At 46.4% G+C, this 19,245-nt stretch overlaps 2 protein-coding genes across 2 annotated transcripts in view; one reads left to right on the forward strand and one right to left on the reverse strand.

Moving 5' to 3' along the window:
* LOC125639873 (musculoskeletal embryonic nuclear protein 1) overlaps window positions 1-19,245 on the forward strand; it is a 125,950-nt gene that overhangs the window by 45,828 nt on the left and 60,877 nt on the right. The gene's annotated exons all lie outside the window — the stretch shown is intronic.
* On the reverse strand, window positions 10,496-12,279 carry LOC125639872 (myb/SANT-like DNA-binding domain-containing protein 7). Its single transcript, XM_048857644.2, has 2 exons — window positions 11,420-12,279; window positions 10,496-11,034 (listed from the first exon to the last, which is right to left on the reverse strand). Exons 1-2 carry the CDS (start codon window positions 11,997-11,999, stop codon window positions 10,949-10,951), a joined length of 666 nt encoding a protein of 221 aa, XP_048713601.2. The 5' UTR covers window positions 12,000-12,279; the 3' UTR covers window positions 10,496-10,948.

Consider the following 19,245-nt stretch of genomic DNA (forward strand, 5'->3'; position numbering starts at 1 on the left):
GGATGTTTTCTACATTTTCAAATATATTGATTTCAATTACAACATAGAATACAAAGTGTACAGTGCTCACTTTATATTTATTTTTGATTACAAGTATTTGCACTGTAAAAAAAAAAGAAATAATTTTAATTCACCTAATACAAGTACTGTAGTGCAATCTCTTTATCATGAAAGTTGAACATGTAAAATTTTAGTCTGCAAGTCCACTCAGTCCGAGTTCTTGTTCAGCCAATCGCTCAGATAAACAAGTTTGTTTACATTTGCAGGAGATAATGCTGCCTGCTTCTTGTTTACAATGTCACCTGAAAGTAAGAACAAGTGTTCTCATGGCACTGTTGTAGCAGGCGTCGCAAGATATTTACATGCCAGATGCACTAAAGATTCATATGTGCCTTCATTAATGGAATATTTTTTTACGCATTTGTACAGCAAAATCAAAGTTTTCCAACATTTACAGATGAAAATTTAGTCCTTTTAAGCCTAAGCATACTTTTTGTCCTCTCTTGTATTCCTAAATCTTAAATCACTGCATGTCAAAGAAATTGCTCCAAACTGGAAATTTTGTATCCTGTAACTGTGAAACAGACCCTTTGAACCAAGATGCACTTCTCTAACTAGTATACTCTGTTTTCAGCTGGCATGGGCAAGCCATGGGTTTCTAATTTCAAAGTAGACATACCCATCAAACCAGCAGTGTGGCCATGGCAGCTTGGGCTTGTTGCTTGAGTACAGTCCCACCTGACCCCCTGCATAGGTATTCTGCTTGATTTAGTGTGTGTATATATTTACCCGAGCTGGGAACTGTATCTCTCTGCTGCTTCCCCCTCAAAGCTCGGAACAGACCTTCCTCCTGAATGCCTGCCACTCACAGCCTACTCCACATGTGGTTCCTCAGCTCTTGCTGCCTTGGTCAGCTTCCAGTTCTGTATGCATCTCCTCAGCCTCACTGCAGCCTGTTTCTCTGTGCTCTGTTCCCAGCTCACTAGGGTGACTACCTGTCCCAAATTGAATGGGACAGGCCAGAAATGCAGAATTCAAGTTCAGGTCCCGGGCCGAATGACTCCAGGACAGCATTTGTCTGAGATTCCCTGCAGCACCACTCTGCACCTGCCCAATGCTCAGGGACAGTGCTAGCCTCTTCCTGGTGGGGTGAGAGGCTGAGTTGGGCCTTAGCCCCGCATCACCACAAGGCCCTGCTCCTCCTCTCCCCCGAGGCCCTGGCCAGAAGCTGGAGCTGGACAGTAGTAAGAGCTTCCCAGGCTTTCTGTGGGGAGCCCCGGACTCTCCTCCTGCCGGGCGGTGCACCCCGGGGCAGTGGAGGGGGGACACAGGCCAGGGGCTGCTCTCAGGGCAGGTGTAGGGTCCGGGGCTCCCCACAATGAGCCAGGCTCCCTGGGCGGCTCTTACCATGATCCAACCTGGCTAGAGCTTTGGAGGAAAGAGGAGGAGCAGGAGGTTAGGCCCTGTGGGAAGAGGAGGGCTAGGGGTGAGGCCATTGAGGGGACAGGGCTTCTGCATGTGTCCTGCTTTTGCTTTTTGAAAAGTTGGTCACCTTACAGCTCACCATGCAACACCCCACCCCTCACTCCCCCAATCCCAATCTATCTTGCTCTGCTGCAGTCTTTCCAGAGAGAGCTCATTTCCTGGGTCAGACTCTTGTAAAGAGTTTTCACCACCTCTTTTTGGCCAGGAGGGGGGTCTAGGTCTACCCTTCCACCTGGGGAGGGGATCATTGATCAGCTGAGAGGGGTTAGCTAAGTACAGTAAAATAATCCACTAAAAATGCATAAATAAAGAATAAAAAAAACAGTTTCCCTCTCAGAGGGAGGTGTGTATCAATTTTTGTTCGTTAATGTCCACGGTAAGAGATGTTATGCTTGGCATTTGTGAACAAATGAGAAGAGGGAGGTAGATCCACTAGTGACATTGCTTTTCCTGCCTTTAAAGGCTCTGTTATGGTAAAGCCACTTAGTGGACATTGTTAATTAAGAAGGTGTTTCTGAAACACAACATTCTTTGAGTTCAGTGCCTTTTATACAATGAAAGCTTAGACCCCATTACAGATGAATAGTAGAGTAACAGCCATTGCCTGGTCTACCACTCATACTTCTACTGCAAGAGCAAAGCACGATCCACTCATGTACAGCTGGGTTATGTTCTTCTGAATACTGAAAACATTGTTCTTCTTAGAGTGCTGTCCCTGTGCGTGCTCCACTCCAACGGCGCCAGGACGCACCGTCACCTGATCGGAGATCTTCGGTAGCAGTGCCTGGTTGGGACGCACGCACTGTCTGCAAGGAGCCTATGCCGCAGTCCGACGGGCACTCACTCTGTGTGAAATGCCTCGGAAAGACACAAGTCCTTGCCAAGTGTCTCCTCTGCACCAACTTGAAAACTAGGGCTTGTCGTGACAGAGACTTGCAGCTAAAAATGATCCTAATGGAGAAAGCTCTGCAGCCACCTATGAAGATGGGCAGTAAACCCTCTCCCTCACGCTCCCCTGCTAAGTTGGAACCGATCGGGAGCGCGGCTTCACCCTCTCAGGTGAAGAGGCAGGAAGCCCCCATGTCTCCACGCGAGACCTTCAAAAGGGTAAAGGGTTTCCTACAAGATCTTTACCCTCAGTACTGACAGCGCCAAGAGCAGGCGCCTCTGACTGCCCTAGCACCTCAGCCATGATTCACGCGGGGCGCAAGAGCAAGGAGACCCGACTTCCCCCAGCGGGAAGCTCTCCTTGGCACTGGTCCCACCGGTACCAATGATGGACCCGGTGCCAGCAGCGTGTTCCACCACAGTGCCGACAAGAATGTCAGCACCGAGCCTGCCCGTCACTCCTGCAGCAGACGCGGAACCTCTGCAGGGCTCCTACAAATGGCCTGCAGCTCCTGCTAAAGCTAAACAAAAGTCACTGCGGGCTGCCGCTCACACTCAGCGCCCCGCAGCCCAGGGACCAGCAGCAATTTCTACGTCATGCATCCGATGAAGTGGGTATTCACCCACGAAAGCTTATGCTCCAATATGTCTGTTAGTCTATAAGGTGCCACAGGACTCTTTGCCACTTTTACAGATCCAGAATAACACGGCTCCCTTCTGATACTTTACATCAGGATGATATCTCTGTGGCCGCTGAGCCTGACTCTCTGCTCCTTGACACAGAGCGCTCACTGTTTGAACAACCGCTCTCGCCACCTGACCTGGCTACCCTCACTGACAGCGAGAACGACATGCAGCAGCAGGTAGCGTTCTCCCCGCCTGATTCTCCTCCTCCACTGGAGCCATATCTGCCTCAAGGCACGGCACCTCACAAGAACCAGACCACCTAGGCACAGACAAAACCATGCAAAACCAGCTACCTCCCACCCATCGGGAAACAAACAATAATTTTGAAGTGCTGGTCGGGGGTCTGCGTGACCACCCCTTGACTCTGCTGCCTATTTTCCCATTTGGCCACCGCCTCCAGATTTTCCACTGTGTCTGGCAACAGGTCACCCAGGACTGCTGGGTCCTGGAAATAGTTCAGTCAGGTTACTCCATCCCTTTCATATCCTGCCCGCCCACCCTTCTCCCGTTCCCTCTCACGAACACCTACTTCACGTAGAAGTGGCTCATCTTCTACAGCTAGGTGCAGTGGAACCTGTACCAACGCAACACTGGGGAAAAGGGTTCTACTCCCACTACTTTCTCACCCAAAAGAATGGCGGGGGATGGAGGCCTATACTGGACCTACGCTGACTGAACAAATTTGTGCATGTATAGAAATTCAAGATGGTCACATAGGGCACGATAATACCCGCGCTGGAACAAGGGGACTGGTTCGCAGCCCTCTGTCTACAAGATGCCTATTTCCACATATCCATTCATCCAGCACACACATGCTTCCTGCAATTCACACTCGGACACGACCACTTTCAATACAGAGTACTTCCATTCGGACTCTCCACAGCACCGAGAGTATTCTCCTAGCCATAGTTGTGGCCCACCTCCGCAAGCATGGAATTATACTTTTCCCCTACTTAGACGACCGCCTTATCAAATGGCTCATATGACGAGACATTAAAAGCAATGCGTTTTACCATCTCCCTCTTCCACGGTCTAGGCCTGCAAATAAACTTCCAAAAATCCACCTTGATACCCACACAGCAGATAGAGTTCATTGGCGCTTACCTGGACTCAGCTGAAACCAGAGCCTCGCTCTCATACAACAGATTCCTCACTATTACACATCTCATATGAACGCTCTCCATTCGTCCCAGAACACAGGCACAGACCTGCCTACAGCTTCTTGGTCACATGGCAGCCACCACCTTCGTCAAATATGCCAGGCTGCACATGAGTTGCCTTCAGGGTTGGCTCAACTCCAACTACAAACCCAGCAGACACAGCTTCTGCATGACACTTACTCCCCCAGGTAACGTATTGGTCTCCCTACAATGGTGGACAAAACCAGAGAACCTATGCACAGGTGTCCCCTTCCAGCCACACTCCCCAGTTCTCATGCTCACCATGGACACTTCCCTGATAGGTTGGGGAGTGCACCTAGGGGACCACAGGGCCACTGGTCCCTATCAGAGACGCATCTGCACATAAATCTTCTAGAGCTCAGTGCAGTCAGGTATGCCTGCCTTCCCTTTCTCCCCATCATAAGGAACAAATCCATTTAGGTCCTGACAGACAATATAGCATTTATGTTCTACATCAACAGGTGCGGGGAGCACGATCGCAATCTCTATGCACAGAAGCCATCCAGTTATGGAATTGGTGCATACAACATCACATAGAAATCACCGCTTCCTACCTGCCTGGGTGTCACAACAGCAAATACTTCTCTGAGGAACACGAAAGGGAATTGCATCCCACGATACTCTGACAGCTCTTCTCCCACTGGGGCACCCCATTGATAGACCTGTTTTCCACATCTCGGAACCACAAATGCGATCTATTTTGCTCCAGAGCAGGACTTGGAACTGCATCCTCATTCTGTGGAACAAATCCCTCGTGTACGCTTTTCCACTGATCCCACTGATACACAGGGTTCTACGCGAGATCAGAGAGGACAAGGCCAGGGACATATTTATTGCCCCAGCTTGGCCCAGGCAGACATGGTACCCTTACCTGCTGCCATGTCCATCCGTCCTCCAAGGACTTTCCCCAGAGACCAGATATGCTCTCTCAGGACAACAGTCAGCTTCTCCATCTGCAGCTCCACAAACTCCATCTGACGGCATGGTTCCTTCATGGTTTCAAACCCACGAATTAGCCTGTTCGGAGCAGGTCCAGTACGTCGTCCTGCACAGTAGAAGGGACTCCATTCATAACACTTAGCTGCAAAAGTAGAAATGCTTTTCCGTATGTTGCTTCCACAGACGCTCAACACCCCAGACCGCAACCCTCCCTGATGTCTTAGACTACCTTTCGAAACTAAAACAGGACGGGCTCTTGCTCAGTTCTATCAGAGTGCACTTCATAGCCCTCACCACCTTTCATGACCCGCTGAATGGATATTCACTTTTTGCCCACCCCACCATAAAACACTTCCTCACAGGCTTGCAAAATCTCTACCCTGAGATTCATCCGCCAGCACCCTCCTGAAACCTCAACCTAGTTCTCAGAGGTCTCCTGAAACCTCCCTTCGAGCCCCTAGCTACCTCATCCCTACGCCACATGTCTATGAAAGTAGCATTCTTGGTCGCCATAACATCAGTGAGAAGGGTCGGTGAAATAAGCACCCTGATGGCCTACCCTCCCTAAACGATATTCTCTAAAGACAAGCTTACGATGCGACCCCACCCCAAATTCCTCCCCAAGGTGGTGTCTGCGTTCCACCTTAACCAGCCAATACATTTACCTGCATTCTATCCCAAACCTCGTAAGACTCCACAGAAAGTGGCATTACATACCCTCGATGTCCGAAGGGAAATTGCATTCTATCTTGAGAGAACTAAGCCATTTTGTAAATCCCCTTGGCTATTTCTCTCCACTATTGAGAGATCAAAGGGCGATGCTATAATATAAGCAATGACTCTCCAAGTGGATCTCTGACTGCATCAGATCCTGCTACGGACTTGGAATGCTCAACCACCCGAGGGTGTCAGGACTCATTCTATCCGTGCGATGTATACATCCGTTGCCTTCCTCCACAACATACCTATTACCGACATATCCAAGGCAGCCATGTGGACATCTGACCACACACTCGCCAAACTTTCATTCTATCACACAGGATACCACAGCAGATGCCATAGTAGGCCATACAAGTACTGTCTACCGTTATTACAGCCGCAACTCCAAAATCCCACCAACCATAGTTGGTACTGCTTCATGTTCATCTGCAGTGGAGCACCACAGGGACAGCACTCTAAGAATGAGAGTGATTGAGGTTCTTCGAGATGTGTGTCCCTGTGGGTGCTCCACTACCCACCCTCCTCCCCTCTACTTTGGAGTGCTAATCAGACAACTGTACGGTAGAGAAGGAATCTAAGGGAGCGTGGGATGCGCACACTTAGGCAGACTCTAACAATGCCGCGAGACAGCAGCTTAGTGCGTGCGTCCCGACCAGGCACTGCTACTGAAGATCTCCGATCACCAGGACACACCGTCACCGGGAGTGGAGCACCACAGGAACACACATCTCAAAGCACCTCAGTTACTGCAAGGTGAGTAACCTTCTCATATAGTAGTTGAGCAGTTAGACTATTAGGCATTCTTACATTGTTTAGCTATCATCAGTATGCTTTATTGCACTATTAGGACACTTTTCTAGAGAGACTAGGGGTATGTCTACACTACGAAATTAGGTCGAATTTATAGAAGTCGGTTTTTTAGAAATCGGTTTTATATATTCGAGTGTGTGTGTCCCCACAGTAAATGCTCTAAGTGCATTAAGTGCATTAACTCGGCGGAGCGCTTCCACAGTACCGAGGCAAGCGTCGACTTCCGGAGCGTTGCACTGTGGGTAGCTATCCCACAGTTCCCGCAGTCTCCGCTGCCCATTGGAATTCTGGGTTGAGATCCCAATGCCTGATGGGGCTAAAACATTGTCGCGGGTGGTTCTGGGTACATATCGTCAGCCCCCCGTTCCCTCCCTCCCCCCGTGAAAGCAAGGGCAGACAATCATTTCGCGCCTTTTTTCCTGAGTTACCTGTGCAGACGCCATACCATGGCAAGCATGGAGCCCGCTCAGGTAACCGTCACCCTATGTCTCCTGGGTGCTGGCAGACGCGGTACGGCATTGCTACACAGTAGCAGCAACCCCTTGCCTTGTGGCAGCAGACGGTACAGTACGACTGGTAGCCGTCATCGTCATGTCTGAGGTGCTCCTGGTCGCCTCTGTGAGATCGATCAGGAGCGCCTGGGCAGACATGGGCACAGGGACTAAATTTGGAGTGACTTGACCAGGTCATTCTCTTTAGTCCTGCAGTCAGTCCTATTGAACCGTCTTATGGTGAGCGGGCAGGCGATACGGACTGCTAGCAGTCGTACTGTACCATCTTCTGCCGAGCAGCCATGAGATGTGGATGGCATGCAGTCCTTCTGCACCGTCTGCTGCCAGCCAAAGATGTAAAAGATAGATGGAGTGGGTCAAAACAAGAAATAGACCAGATTTGTTTTGTACTCATTTGCTTCCCCCCCTCCCCTGTCTAGGGGACTCATTCTTCTAGATCACACTGCAGTCACTTACAGAGAAGGTGCAGCGAGGTAAATCTAGCCATGTATCAATCAGAGGCCAGGCTAACCTTCTTGTTCCAATAAGGACAATAACTTAGGTGCACCATTTCTTATTGGAACCCTCCGTGAAGTCCTGCCTGAAATACTCCTTGATGTAAAGCCACCCCCTTTGTTGATTTTAGCTCCCTGAAGCCAACCCTGTAAGCGCCCCTCCCAGCGTCAGAGCAATGGCAAACAATCGGGCATCTGAGAGTGCTGTCCAGAGCAGTCACAATGGAGCACTCTGATGGGGCTAAAACATTGTCGCGGGTGGTTCTGAGTACGTGTCGTCAGGCCCCCGTTCCCTCCCTCCCTCCGTGAAAGCAAGGGCAGACAATCATTTCGCGCCTTTTTTCCTGAGTTACCTGTGCAGACGCCATACCACAGCAAGCATGGAGCCCGCTCAGGTAACCGTCACCCTATGTCTCCTGGGTGCTGGCAGACGCGGTACGGCTTTGCTGCACAGTAGCAGCAGCCCATTGCCTTCTGGCAGCAGACGGTGCAATACGACTGGTAGTCGTCCTCGTCATGTCCGAGGTGCTCCTGGGCAGACATGGGCGCAGGGACTATATTTGGAGTGACTTGACCAGGTCATTCTCTTTAGTCCTGCAGTCAGTCCTATTGAACCGTCTTATGGTGAGCGGGCAGGCGATACGGACTGCTAGCAGTCGTACTGTACCATCTTCTGCCAGGCAGGCAAGAGATGAGGATTGCTAGCAGTCGTATTGCACCATCTTCTGCCAGGCAGGCAAGAGATGGGGATGGCTAGCAGTCGTACTGTACCATCTTCTGCCGAGCAGCCATGAGATGTGGATGGCATGCAGTCCTTCTGCACCGTCTGCTGCCAGCCAAAGATGTAAAAGATAGATGGAGTGGGTCAAAACAAGAAATAGGCCAGATTTGTTTTGTACTCATTTGCCTCCTCCCCTGTCTAGGGGACTCATTCCTCTAGGTCACACTGCAGTCACTCACAGAGAAGGTGCAGCGAGGTAAATCTAGCCATGTATCAATCAGAGGCCAGGCTAACCTCCTTGTTCCAATAACAACGATAACTTAGGTGCACCATTTCTTGTTGGAACCCTCCGTGCAGTCCTGCCTGAAATACTCCTTGATGTACAGGCACCCCCTTTGTTGATTTTAGCTCCCTGAAGCCAACCCTGTAAGCCGTGTCGTCAGTCGCCCCTCCCTCCGTCAGAGCAACGGCAGACAATCGTTCCGCGCCTTTTTTCTGTGCGGACGCCATACCAAGGCAAGCATGGAGGCCGCTCAGCTCACTTTGGCAATTAGGAGCACATTAAACACCACACGCATTATCCAGCAGTATATGCAGCACCAGAACATGGCAACGCGATACCGGGCGAGGAGGCGACGTCAGCGCGGTCCCGTGAGTGATCAGGACATGGACACAGATTTCTCTGAAAGCATGGGCCCTGACAATGCATGCATCATGGTGCTAATGGGGCAGGTTCATGCTGTGGAACGCCGATTCTGGGCTCGGGAAACAAGCACAGACTGGTGGGACCGCATAGTGTTGCAGGTCTGGGATGATTCCCAGTGGCTGCGAAAATTTCGCATGCGTAAGGGCACTTTCATGGAACTTTGTGACTTGCTTTCCCCTGCCCTGAAGCGCATGAATACCAAGATGAGAGCAGCCCTCACAGTTGAGAAGCGAGTGGCGATAGCCCTGTGGAAGCTTGCAACGCCAGACAGCTACCGGTCAGTTGGGAATCAATTTGGAGTGGGCAAATCTACTGTGGGGGCTGCTGTGATGCAAGTAGCCCACGCAATCAAAGATCTGCTGATATCAAGGGTAGTGCCCCTGGGAAATGTGCAGGTCATAGTGGATGGCTTTGCTGCAATGGGATTCCCTCACTGTGGTGGGGCTATAGACGGAACCCATATCCCTATCTTGGCACCGGAGCACCAAGCCGCCGAGTACATAAACCGCAAGGGGTACTTTTCGATAGTGCTGCAAGCTCTGGTGGATCACAAGGGACGTTTCACCAACATCAACGTGGGATGGCCGGGAAAGGTGCATGATGCTCGCATCTTCAGGAACTCTGGTCTATTTCAAAAGCTGCAGGAAGGGACTTTATTCCCAGACCAGAAAATAACTGTTGGGGATGTTGAAATGCCTATATGTATCCTTGGGGACCCAGCCTACCCCTTAATGCCATGGCTCATGAAGCCATACACAGGCAGCCTGGACAGTGGTCAGGAGCTGTTCAACTACAGGCTGAGCAAGTGCAGAATGGTGGTAGAATGTGCATTTGGACGTTTAAAGGCGCGCTGGCGCAGTTTACTGACTCGCTTAGACCTCAGCGAAACCAATATTCCCACTGTTATTACTGCTTGCTGTGTGCTCCACAATATCTGTGAGAGTAAGGGGGAGACGTTTATGGCGGGGTGGGAGGTTGAGGGAAATCGCCTAGCTGCTGGTTACGCGCAGCCAGACACCAGGGCGGTTAGAAGAGCACAGGAGGGCGCGGTACGCATCAGAGAAGCTTTGAAAACCAGTTTCATGACTGGCCAGGCTACGGTGTGAAAGTTCTGTTTGTTTCTCCTTGATGAACCCCCCCCTCCCCTTGGTTCACTCTACTTCCCTGTAAGCTAACCACCCTCCCCTCCTCCCTTTAATCATTGCTTGCAGAGCCAATAAAGTCATTGTTGCTTCACATTCATGCATTCGTTATTCATTCATCACACAAATAGGGGGATGACTACCAGGGTATCCCAGGAGGGGTGGTGGAGGAGGGAAGGAAAATGCCACACAGCACTTTAAGCACAGCACTTTAAAAGTTTACAACTTTAAAATTTATTGAATGACAGCCTTCTTTTTTTTGGGCAATCCTCTGTGGTGGAGTGGCTGGTTGGCCGGAGGCCCCCCCACCGCGTTCTTGGGCGTCTGGGTGTGGAGGCTATGGAACTTGGGGAGGAGGGCGGTTGGTTACAGAGGGGCTGCAGTGGCAGTCTGTGCTCCAGCTGCCTTTGCTGCAGCTCAACCGTACACTGGAGCATACTGGTTTGGTCCTGCAGCAGCCTCAGCATTGAATCCTGCCTCCTCTCATCACGCTGCCGCCACATTTGAGCTTCAGCCCTGTCTTCAGCCCGCCACTTACTCTCTTCAGCCCTCCACCTCTCCTCCCGGTCATTTTGTGCTTTCCTGCACTCTGACATTATTTGCCTCCACGCATTCGTCTGTGCTCTGTCAGTGTGGGAGGACAGCATGAGCTCGGAGAACATTTCATCGCGAGTGTGTTTTTTTTTTCTTTCTAAGCTTCACTAGCCTCTGGGAAGGAGAAGATCCTGTGATCATTGAAACACATGCAGCTGGTGGAGAAAAAAAAAGGGACAGCGGTATTTAAAAAGACACATTTTATAAAAGTCGCTACACTCTTTCAGGGTAAACCTTGCTGTTAACATTACATACATAGCACATGTGCTTTCGTTACAAGGTCGTATTTTGCCTCCTCCCACCGCGTGAACGGATTTTGGTTGAATGCCAGCAAACATACACTGCAATGCTTTGTTCTACAGTGATTCCCGAGTACGTGTTACTGGCCTGGAGTGGTAAAGTGTCCTACCATGAAGGACGAAATAAGGCTGCCCTCCCCAGAAACCTTTTGCAAAGGCAGAACCGCAAATGCCAGGGCAAAGTAATCCTTTCACATGCTTGCTTTTAAACCATGTATAGCATTTTAAAAGGTACACTCACCAGAGGTCCCTTCTCCGCCTGCTGAGTCCAGGAGGCAGCCTTGGGTGGGTTCGGGGGGTACTGGCTCCAGGTCTAGGGTGAGAAACAGTTCCTGGCTGTCGGGAAAACCGGTTTCTCCGCTTGCTTGCTGTGAGCTATCTACAACCTCCTCATCATCATCTTCTTCGTCCCCAAAACCTACTTCCGTATTGCCTCCATCTCCATTGAAGGAGTCAAACAACACGGCTGGGGTAGTGGTGGCTGAACCCCCTAAAATGGCATGCAGCTCATCATAGAAGCGGCATGTTTGGGGCTCTGACCCAGAGCGGCTGTTCGCCTCTCTGGTTTTCTGGTAGGCTTGCCTCAGCTCCTTCAGTTTCACGCGGCACTGCTTCGGGTCCCTGTTATGGCCTCTGTCCTTTATGCCCTGGGAGATTTTCAGAAAGGTTTTGGCATTTCGAAAACTGGAACGGAGTTCTGATAGCACGGATTCCTCTCCCCAAACAGCGATCAGATCCCGTACCTCCCGTTCGGTCCATGCTGGAGCTCTTTTGCGATTCTGGGACTCCATCATGGTCACCTGTGCTGATGAGCTCTGCATGGTCACCTGCAGCTTGCCACGCTGGCCAAACAGGAAATGAGATTCAAAAGTTCGCAGTTCTTTTCCTGTCTACCTGGCCAGTGCATCTGAGTTGAGAGTGCTGTCCAGAGCAGTCATAATGGAGCACTCTGGGATAGCTCCCGGAGGCCAATACCATCGAATTGTGTCCACAGTACCCCAAATTCGAGCCGGCAACGTCGATTTAAGCGCTAATCCACTTGTCAGGGGTGGAGTAAGGAAATCGATTTTAAGAGCCCTTTAAGTCGAAATAAAGGGCTTCATTGTGTGGACGGGTGCAGGTTTACATCGATTTAACGCTGCTAAATTCGACCTAAAGTCCTAGTGTAGACCAGGGCTAAGTGTTTTGTTAACTCTAGAAAAGCATATATTCTTAAAGACAGGATTGTATATGTGCACTGTATTCATAAGAATGCTACAGAATCAAAATACTGATCTGAGAATAGAAGGAAAAGTAAATAAAAGTAATAAAAGGAAAACAAGTTCAAAAGATCTATGTTCATGAAGTGAAAAAATGTGAATTCTCTGATTTAAATACTTCAACTCATAAAGGATCAGTCATGTGAAGGGCATTAATCAATACTATTCAACAGTTACTGTCAGGTCATATTTTACACTTTGCGTCCAGAATTAGTGTTCATGTTTCTGTGGTCCTTTCTCTTCCTCCTTCTCCTATGCACTGATTTAAGTTATTGTGGGTGCATAGAAACTGTGGGAAAATTGGATTGTTTAATTCTGCCTAAAGAAGTAAATGGGATAAGGGAATGCAATGGCAAACTACATCTTTACCTGTTTGCTGGCAGTGTCTGCTTTTGTTACTGCTTTTCTTGTAGAGATAGTGAGAAGAATGAATTGGTAGTCATTTTAGTGAGAGAAAAGTGTTACTTTGCCGAGTGATAGAGCACAAGTGTTGTTATAATACTTCATTTAGCAGAATATTTAAGTGAATGCAGTGTTTGGGAAAAGTGCCTGACTTTCTGTGTCAGAAGTTGAAGCTTAAGTTATTCACACAATTATAACCTGAGAAGCAGCAATGCAAGCTTTCTCCACATTACAGTCGTCAATGTACTTCAACTCTGATCTGAAGAACTAATTCAAGGAATGAAAAGATGGTTCTTTCTCTGTACACATTTATTGTTTGACTACTGAATAGTGATAATTGTGGTGTGGACATCTGTCTGTAGGGAGCTGGACTGAAAATACAAACTCGTTTCACATGGACCCAGTCAGTACTATCCGGTAATCTTGTGTCACTGTTGATCTTTTGTTGGATGATTTAGCTGGGGATGGGTCCTGCTTTGAGCAGGGGGTTGGACTAAATGACCTCCTGAGGTCCCTTCCAACCCTGATATTCTATGATTCTATGATCTTGCTTGGATTTGTAATTAATAAGATGAATGAATTCTACAGCCTCTGAAATCAGGCTGAACTTTTTCAGATGAACAAGCATCTCAAGCAGGTTATTAAGAAAAAGCAGAAAGCCTAGAAGGAATGGAAGAGAAGATGGATCAACAAGTAAAACCTACCTTTTGGAGGTCAGGAAGTATAGGGATAAAGGGAGAATTGCCAAAAGCCAAGCGGAATTGGACCTTGCAAAGCGAATTAAAATCAATACTAAATGGTTCTTTAGCCATATAAATAAAAACTAAAAAAGGAAGGAAGAAGTGGGACCACTAAACACTGAGGATGGGGTGGAGACTAAAGATAATTTAGGTGTGGCCCAACACCTAAACGAATACTTTGCCTCATCTTTTTTAATAAGAGTACTGAGGGGTTTGGGGACAGTGGCAGGAAAATTTAGTTCAACTGGAGAAGATGGGAATTAATATGGAAATTGAAAGGTGGGGAAGGAACAGATTTAAGAGGAGACCGCAATGGGTGATGCTGAAAGGTGGACTGTCAGTTTGGTCTTGGGCCATTCTTATTTTCATTAATGCCTTTGGCACAATAAAATTTGCAGATGAGACAAAGTTGGAAGATACTGGCAATATGGAAGAGGACCGGCATATCATACAAGAAGATTTGACAACCATGAAAACTGGAGTAATAGAAATGGGATGAAATTTAATAGTGCAGAGTGCAAAGTCATGCTCATTACCAACTTGAAGCAACGAAGGAGAGACACCTGGGTGTGTGGGTCAATCACAAAATGTCTGAGCCACAAATTTGATATGTCCATGAAAAAGGCTAATGCAATCCTAGGATGCATCAAGCAAGGTATTTCCAGTAGAGATAGTGAAGTGTTACCACCATTGTGCAAGGCACTGGTGAGACCTCATCCAGCATACTGTGTGCAGTTCTGACTTCCCACATTTAAGAAAGGTTTCAGAGTAACAGCCATGTTAGTCTGTATTTGTAAAAAGAAAAGGAGTACTTGTGGCACCTTAGAGACTAACCAATTTATTTGAGCATAAGCTTTCGTGAGCTACAGCTCACTTCATCACATGCATACTGTGGAAAATACAGAAGACATTTTTATACACACAAACCATGAAAAAGTGGGTGATTATCACTACAAAAGGTTTATTCTCCACCCACCCCACTCTCCTGCTGGTAATAGCTTATCTAAAGTGATCACTCTCCTTACAATGTGTATGATAATCAAGGTGGTCCATTTCCAGCACAAATCCAGGTTTCCCCCCCCCCCACCCCAAAAAACCCACTCTCCTGTTGGTAATAGCTTATCTAAAGGGCCTAATCACATCAGCCACACTATCAGAAGCTCATTCACCTGCACATCTACCAATGTGACATATGCCATCATGTGCCAGCAATGCCCCTCTGCCACGTATACTGGTTAAACTGGACAGTCTCTACGTAAAAGAATAAAGGGACACAAATCAGATGTCAAAAATTATAACATTCATAAACCAGTCGGAGAACACTTCAATCTCTCTGGTCACGCGATTACAGACATGAAAGTTGCGATATTACAACAGAAAAACTTCAAATCCAGGCTCCGGCGAGAGACTGCTGAATTGGAATTCATTTGCAAATTGGATACAATTAACTTAGGCTTGAATAGAGACTGGGAGTGGCCAAGTCATTGTGCAAGGTAACCTATTTCCCCTTGTTTTTTCCTACCCTCCCCCCTTCCTCAGATGTTCTTGTTAAACCCTGGATTTGTGCTGGAAATGGCCCACCTTGATTATCATACACACTGTAAGGAGAGTGATCACTTTAGATAAGCTATTACCAACAGGAGAGTGGGTTTGTGTGTGGGGGTGGGGTGGGATGGGGAGAAAACCTGAATTTGTGCTGGAAATGGACCACCTTGATTATCATACACATTGTAAGGAGAATGATCACTTTAGATAAGCTATTACCAGCAGGAGAGTGGGGTGGGGAGAGAGTAAACCTTTTGTAGTGATAATCACCCATTTTTTCATGGTTTGTGTGTATAAAAACGTCTTCTGTATTTTCCACAGTATGCATCTGATGAAGTGAGCTGTAGCTCACGAAAGCTTATGCTCAAATAAATAGGTTAGTCTCTAAGGTGCCACAAGTACTCTTTTTCTTTATTTAAGAGAGGTTAATTCAAACTGGAACAGGTACAGAGAGAGGCTACTAGGATGATCAGAAGAATGGAGAACCTACCTCATGAGAGGAGGCTTAAGGAGTTCAGCTTGATTATCTTAACAAAATGAAGGCCAAGGTGACATATGATTGCTCTCTCTAAATATATCAGAGGGATAGACATCAGGAAGGGAGGGGAGTTATTTAAGTTAAGGGCCAATGCTGGCACAAGAACAGATAGTTATAAACTAGCTATTGATAAGTTTAGGCTTGAAATTAGACAAAGGTTTCTAACCATCAGATAAGTGAAATTCTGGAACAATTTTCAACGGGGAATAGTAGGAGCAAAAAATCTAACTTTTTTTCAAGAGTGTTCTTGATATAAATTTATAGGGGGGAAGGTCTGATGAGATTGTCTACAATGGCATATGCCCCATCCACAACTGCTATTAACAGATATGTTCAATGGCTGGAGATGGGATGCTAGATGGGGCGGACTCTGAGTTACTACAAAGAATTGTTTGCCAGGTATGTGTCTGGTGGGCCTCGCCCATGTGCTTAGGGTCTAGCTAATCATCATGTTTGGGGTCAGGAAGGAATTTTCTCTCAGGTCAGATTGACAGACCTTCTGGGGAGATTTTTACCTTCCTCTGCAGTTTAGGGCACAGGTCACTTACAGGTTTAAACTAGAGTGGATTCTGTGTAACTTGAGGTTTTTAAATCAATATTTAAGGACTTCAGTAACACAGCTAGAGGTTATGGTCCTGTTACAGGAGTGGGTGGGTGGGGTTGTGTGGCCTACCATGCACAGGAGGTCAGATTAGATTATCATGATAAATCCCTTCTGTCCTTAAAGTCTGAGTCTGAGATTTCCAATCTCAGGTCACTTGGACTTCAAATGAGCCATTATGGATTAAACAGTTTAGCAGACTTTAAAATTAATAGTATTTAGATTGCCCCAGTAAATCTGTGGCCAGAATTCTTACTGTGTGAATTAGTAGCTTAATATACTGTACACCACACATGAATCCACAAACTAAATCTCTAGAAGTTTTCAAAGTAAGCTTTTTCATTGTGATCCATATTGACTCAAATGAAATGGCACATTTTTCAAAAGACAGTGACCAAACGGGAGTATGCTTATCTTGCAGTCTTTGCCCTCAGATAAGATGCTGATATAGCTCAAATAAATGTTTATCAAATACTCACTTTTGGATTGATTCCTTTTGGATGCTTTACCCAACACAGTGTTCACAGTGCTTAAAAATCCATAATGAAAATAATGGATCAAAAACTAATGTTGGACAGTGTTTTCAAAATGAGTCATTTATCAGTATAATTTCTACCTCATGTTTGCAGAAAAGGAATAATTTTCTGCGAACTTCAAAATAAGTTTCTTATAGTCCATGCTTAGTTATTTTAGCTGTGGCTTTCTGGTATTTCACAAAAGTGACACTGGATTTCATAATCCATGATAGCTCTGAAAAGACTTTTTTATTAACAGCATACTGGTTAACCTAGATGAATGTCACTTTTTAACAAGTGTTTTACATTAATGCTGGCTCTGCACATATGGAACTCTGTACTAGCACACCTTGTTATTAAAACTTTGCCTTCTGCCTAAATGTTCAGTCATTTTTTCTTGTCAATTCTTAACTTAATGGTGATATTACAGGGATGTCAATATAGTTTAGCACTCTGCTATGACAAGTTGTAAAAATTCTGAAAGTAGGATAGCAAATTGCTAGTTTTAATCCAAGTATGAAATCCTGACTCTTCACCTCTAGAAACTATATTTGTAAATTATTTCAAAGACATGAGGTTACAAACTTGAGCATCTTACTGTATGGTGGTTCTTAATGTACGGGAAATTTTACATGAGGTGGATATTGTTGGATCATAAACCAGCACTCTTTCAATAGTTCCTAAGCTATAAAAGCATGGAAAAGATCTGCATGCATTATTGTTTGATTAACCTTGTTTCTCTAGGCTTTAGAAATGGCAACCTATTTCAACATACTGGCGTACTGTCTGACCTACAGCTAAATGACAGCTGAACTTGTACCTGACTGATGCATACCTTCCAGAAAAGCATTGAGTTTTGATTTAAAGACATTAAGATATGGAGAATCCACCACTTCCCTTGATAGTTTGTTCCAATCAATAATTGTCCTCACTTAAAAGTTGTGCCTTATTTCTAATTTGACTTTATCTGCCTTCAGCTTCCAGCCACTGGTTCTTGCTATGCTTTTCTTGGCTAGATTGAAGAGCCCTTTAGCACCCAGTATTTCCTCCTCATGAAGGTACTTATTGACTGTAATCGTCACCAGTCAGTTTGTCTCACTGTATGGCATTTTCCGCAATTCTTGAGCCATTTTTGTGGCTTTTTCTTGGACCTTCTCTAATTTTTCAACATCCTTTAAAATATGTGAATGCCAGAACTGTACACAGTATTCCAGGAGCCGTCTCACCAGTGCTGTATGCAAAGAGAAAATCTCCCTCTGTTTATACAAGGATCACATTTAACCCTTTTTGCTACAGCATCGCACAGGGAACTCATGTTGAGTTGCTTGTCTTCTATGATCCCACAATCCTTTTTATTCACTACTTTCCAGGACACAATCACCATTCTGTAGGTATGGCCTGCATTTTTGTTCCTAGATGTACCTTGCATTTGGCTGTATTAAATGTTTGGGCTCAGTTTACCAAGCAATCCAGATAATTCTATGAGACTTCCCTTTCCTCATTATTTGCCATTCAGCCAATCTGTATGATGTGCAAATCTTAACAGTGATTTTATACTTCCAGGTCATGATGAAAATGTTGATTAGCATCGGACCTGGTATCAGTCCCTGTGGAACGCCAATAGAAACACCCCCCCCATTCAGTGATTCCCCATTGACTACTTCTTGAGATCTGTTTAGCCAGTTCTTAATACATTTAACATGTGCTTGACTGATCTTGTATAGTGCTAATATTTTAATTAAATGTTGTGTGGTACTAAGTCAGATGCCTTACAAAAGTCAATATTACATCAATGCAGTTACTTTTGCACTTCAAAGAAGTACATCAGGTTTGTTTTACAAGATCTATTTTCCAGAAAACTGTCAGTTGGAATTAAATATACCTTAAAATCTATGATTCTATGATTGATTCATATTTTTATTAATCGAATCTTGTATCAGCTTTTCCCTTATTTTGCCTTGGATTGATGTCAGGTAACCAACCAATAGTCATCAGCATCAATAGACTTGGCCTTTTTGAATATTGACACAACATTAGCACTCTTCTTGACGTAGCATATATGATATACCCAGTGGAATCTCAGTGGTTATCATTGATTGGACACTGTCACAGCTACAGGGCCAACTGTGGCTAGGACCCCTTCTATTATTTCTCAAATGCATCCCTTAGGTGACAGGCCTGGCTTCCTGCACCTCACTAAAGGTGAAATCACACAGTCCAGGCACTCTAGGACTGAATCTCTGGGCTGCAGCGCCCTGGTTCCCAACCATGTTAATCACACAGGTCCAATTTGGTTTTGGCACTTGCAAGAGTTTCCCTTCAGGAGCCCTTGGCAGCATCCATTTGCAAGTACACAAACTGCTTTCGAAACAAAGCATTACTTATTCATAAGGTTAAGTTCTTCTTTGAGTGGTTACTCATGTCGATTCCATTCTAGGTGTGTGCGTGCCCCCGTGCACAGTCATCA

This window comes from Caretta caretta, chromosome 7, assembly GCF_965140235.1.
Source record: "Caretta caretta isolate rCarCar2 chromosome 7, rCarCar1.hap1, whole genome shotgun sequence".
Lineage (NCBI taxonomy): Eukaryota > Metazoa > Chordata > Testudines > Cheloniidae > Caretta > Caretta caretta.

Bases quoted from the DNA above. Each gene is read 5' to 3' on its own strand.
- LOC125639872 (XM_048857644.2), bottom strand. From the start codon at position 11,999: ATGCAGAGCTCATCAGCACAGGTGACCATGATGGAGTCCCAGAATCGC. The intron at 11,035-11,419 runs GTGAGTGTACCT...TTTCTCCACCAG, and splicing joins AGGCGGAGAAGGGACCTCTG to CTGCATGTGTTTCAATGATC.